This window comes from Colobus angolensis, unplaced genomic scaffold, assembly GCF_000951035.1.
Source record: "Colobus angolensis palliatus isolate OR3802 unplaced genomic scaffold, Cang.pa_1.0 Scaffold198, whole genome shotgun sequence".
Lineage (NCBI taxonomy): Eukaryota > Metazoa > Chordata > Mammalia > Primates > Cercopithecidae > Colobus > Colobus angolensis.
Genome location: NW_012115132.1, coordinates 3,213,047 through 3,216,590, shown reverse-complemented (window position 1 = coordinate 3,216,590; position 3,544 = coordinate 3,213,047). Strand labels below are relative to the sequence as shown.

General features: G+C 45.9%; 1 protein-coding gene across 1 annotated transcript; it reads right to left on the bottom strand.

The window, feature by feature from the left end:
• Nucleotides 1-252: 252 nt before the first annotated feature.
• LOC105511051 (protein FAM183B-like) lies at nucleotides 253-963 on the bottom strand. Its single transcript, XM_011941079.1, has one exon. The coding sequence runs from the start codon at nucleotides 895-897 to the stop codon at nucleotides 490-492; it is 408 nt and encodes a 135-aa protein (XP_011796469.1). The 5' UTR covers nucleotides 898-963; the 3' UTR covers nucleotides 253-489.
• Nucleotides 964-3,544: the final 2,581 nt, after the last annotated feature.

Genomic DNA, 3,544 nt, shown 5'->3' with positions numbered 1-3,544 from the left:
TGATCTTAAGTGATGATTACATCCTTTTAAAATGCTGCTTTTAAAAATCTTGTTTAGGGTTCATTTGCAACCTAGTGAGACAATATCACTTTGAGTGTGACAACTTGCTTCTTTCCTGTTTAGGTCGTGTTCTTAAACAAGGATGACAATTGCTCATAAAATGCTCAACTGTTTTGCTTTGTTAATGGCAGCTAGGAAAAAACCATAGGACCCACAGTAGGTTTATTTCTTTTTTCTTTTTTTTTTTTACACAATAAATATATGCAATTTATTAATTTTAAAAACAACTGGTTTAAAATGTTAATATTCGTCACTTCCATACGATGAGATAATGGGCAATTTTTATTTCCTTCTTCCGCATATTTTTTATGCTTCCTAATTTTTGCCATTATCCATGAATTATGGACGGGGGGTTAAAGTAATATTTACTCTTCTAGGCAGTGGATATTTAGGACATTAAATCCAGGAACTGACTCCATTGCTGAGATGCTACTTGTGGCGATCATCTTCTCCCAAGCTCCACATTTTAGCTTTGTGCAGAGTGATGTCATTGTAGACCCTAAAGTGGTTCATCCTGTGGTCACTGCGTTCTGGGTCGACCAAGGGCTCTGAGTCCCACCCAATTTCCTGGTTTTCAGTTTGTGCCTCCGGGTACTTCTTCCTTGGCCCCTGGGCAGCATGGTGAATGAGATTCAGAAACCTGGCGTCTGCGGGTGCCTCCAGGTTATCATGCCAAGACATGGGCTTCCTCGTAATCCTGTGAACCTTGCGCAGGGGATTCACGTGGTACTGCGTGTAGAGTTTCTGGGTTCGTAACTCTTTGAGGTACAGCTCCCGCAAGATCTGGTTCTGATGGACCTCATCTGTGACCACCCTCTCTTTCGGGTGTCCCGCCATGGCCTTGGAGCTGCTCGGTGGGTCCGGGGCTCTCTCGGCGTCCTCTTGCCACTCGCTCGGCCGCGGGCCTTCTGCAGTTTCTAGGCAACGGCACCCCACTCCATCTCCAGGCAGCAGTGTTCGAATGATACCGCTCTGGCCTCTCCGAATCCAGCCTGTTTACTAGAACTGCCTCTGGATACTGCCAGGAAAAAGGCTTGCCATCAACTGCAAACCCAGGAGATAATGAACATAAAACTGGACCTCACGTTGGCCAATCACCTCCCTCCTTGAGAACAGATTCGATGCTTTTCAATCCCCTACCTTCTCTGCCCCTGGTTCTGCAGTTTGCTCTGTGGTTACAGACCAAGTTCCACGGAGAAGCCAGTTCAAATGCAGATGCTTGTGCAGTCTGGCTGCCCAGGCAGCAGAGGAAAGGCGCAGGCCAGGCTGAATATTCGCTTGCCATGGTCTTGGATTCCCCGTGTCTGCCAGGTCGTCGCTGGGAATCCACAGTCCTGGCAATTCTGAACCGCCTGAGAACTGCCCCAGTAGGAGGGAAACCATTTCTCCAGGGTGAGATTTGTAAGCCGTCCGGTCTGGTTGGGGGTGGCTGGATAGGGAGTGGGGACTAGAGTACAGGAGACTAGCAAGAAGGGCTATGAGGAGGGCGAGGGGGGAAGATAGGAGGGCACTGGGAAAGGGGTGCCTGACGAACAGGGTGGCGGCACATAGACGGTCTGGTAGTAACAGAGGAAGAGCTGGGCAGAAAGTTCCTTGAGGTAGGGTACTGGGATGGGGAGACATCGGTCAGCTTGGGCAAACAGGTAGGGCAGAAAATCGAACAAGATGGACGGCCCTGGAGAGGAGGCTGAGGGCAGGAAGTTTGAGGAGTAACGAGGGGAAGGAGGGCTGGAAGAAGAGAGCGGGAAGGAACAGAAAGAAATGGAGCCTGGGGTTGAGGCCGAGAGATTGGAGGTAGCTTTCTAGTCATTTTTCCAAATAAGCGCTGTAGTAACTCACTTGTCCAAACGAATCAAAATGAGTAACTGAGATGTGCTGAGACCGATTCCATCTTTTATCCCCTCAGAACATTCCATCACAGAATGCCTATTATGAAATGTACATTTATCTCCTTAGGACATTTCATCACAGAATCTCTATTATGAAATGTACATACTCCCCTTTGTTCCAGTGAGGAAGCCCCACCAACCAGAGAGTAGATCTCAGTTTCTTGGTTTAAGAGTGATCATGGGAAATAGCAAAGACAAGAAATGGGGCTGTAATATTGGTCCCTGTTCTTGGGATACCATGTAGTTTTGCCCCTCTTTCAAAGCTACACCAAGACCACTTTCTCTAGTCTTATTTAGGCTCATCTCTAACTCAATATTTTCTTTTGCTCTTCTCTTTTTTTGCACAATCAGGCATAGGTTTGAGAAACATGCCTCCCAGGGTAGGAGAGATGATGTCTAGAATGCAAAATCCCAGATAATCCCACATCCTGTCACTATGTTTTAAAATTATTTAGTAGTAACAGAACTGTTTTCCTGCTTTTATTTGCCTTGGGGCAATTTAAAAATGATCATGCAGTTCTGAAAATACCTGAGTTTAGGGAGGACAAGCAACAGCTCCACCCCCTCCCCCCATGCCTGTGGCAGAGTTTAGGCAAGGAACCTAGACACAGTGTCAGACCCTTCAGAACATGGCCCTTTAGCCACCATCAGAGTGGCTACTTGGGTCTAGATAAAGATGCTGATCTTCCCTGCCCAGGCGATGCAGGGGAAAGACAGTCAGAGAATGAATGGCTGCTCTGAGTGGGTTCTTTTATTAAATCTACCCTGTGCTGTGTGCTGGCGGGGCATTTCCCCCAAGTTCTCCCTTAATTCCTATTCAGCTCTATAAGACAGTTTTATCATTCTTATGTCAAAACTCATGAACTATCTGGATTCAGATCTAAGTCTGTCTGCCTCCAGGGTTGAGGACATTTTATTTTGTAAGGCAGAATCATCCACGTACAAAGCTGTCTCCCCACTGGATTATGAACAGCTATGGGGCACGGAAAAGCATTTATTCCATTCCTGGTAGGCATTAACAGAAAATCATGAATTGAAGGGAACCCCAAAGTCACTTCTCCCCCTTTAATGTTCTTATTTCTGGTGGGGAGCTTCCTGCTCCATTTCAGCAGCAGGAGCACAGTTCAGTTTTGTCATTTATTGAGAGCTGACTCCGAGGCAGGTGCTTAGATCTTGACAAGATGAGACACAGGGGCAGGAGGTCAGTGAGCTCTGTCTCCCCAGCGCCTCCTGCGGCGCTGACACACAGCAGGTCCTCAGTGCTTGTCTGTTACAAGGCCGAACAAAGGAATGCTTCTCCGGTAGATGGCTCTCCTATTCCCATAATGAGGGGATATTTGCAAGGAATTGCCCCTCTCCCTGTCTTCACTGCAGAAGGCAGTCCTTCTTCTCTTTAAAAATGTGTACTTTTTTTTCTGATCCTAAAAGTAATATACACTTATTATAGAATTATTGAACATTTTGGAGAAATTTGAATTATGAAAAGTTAAAGAAATAAAAAATAGTCAAATAAATTTAGTTTGCTGCTAAAACATAGCCAAGAATATCTACCTAAATGTGAGCACATGGAAAACATTCATGATATCCTTTTGAAT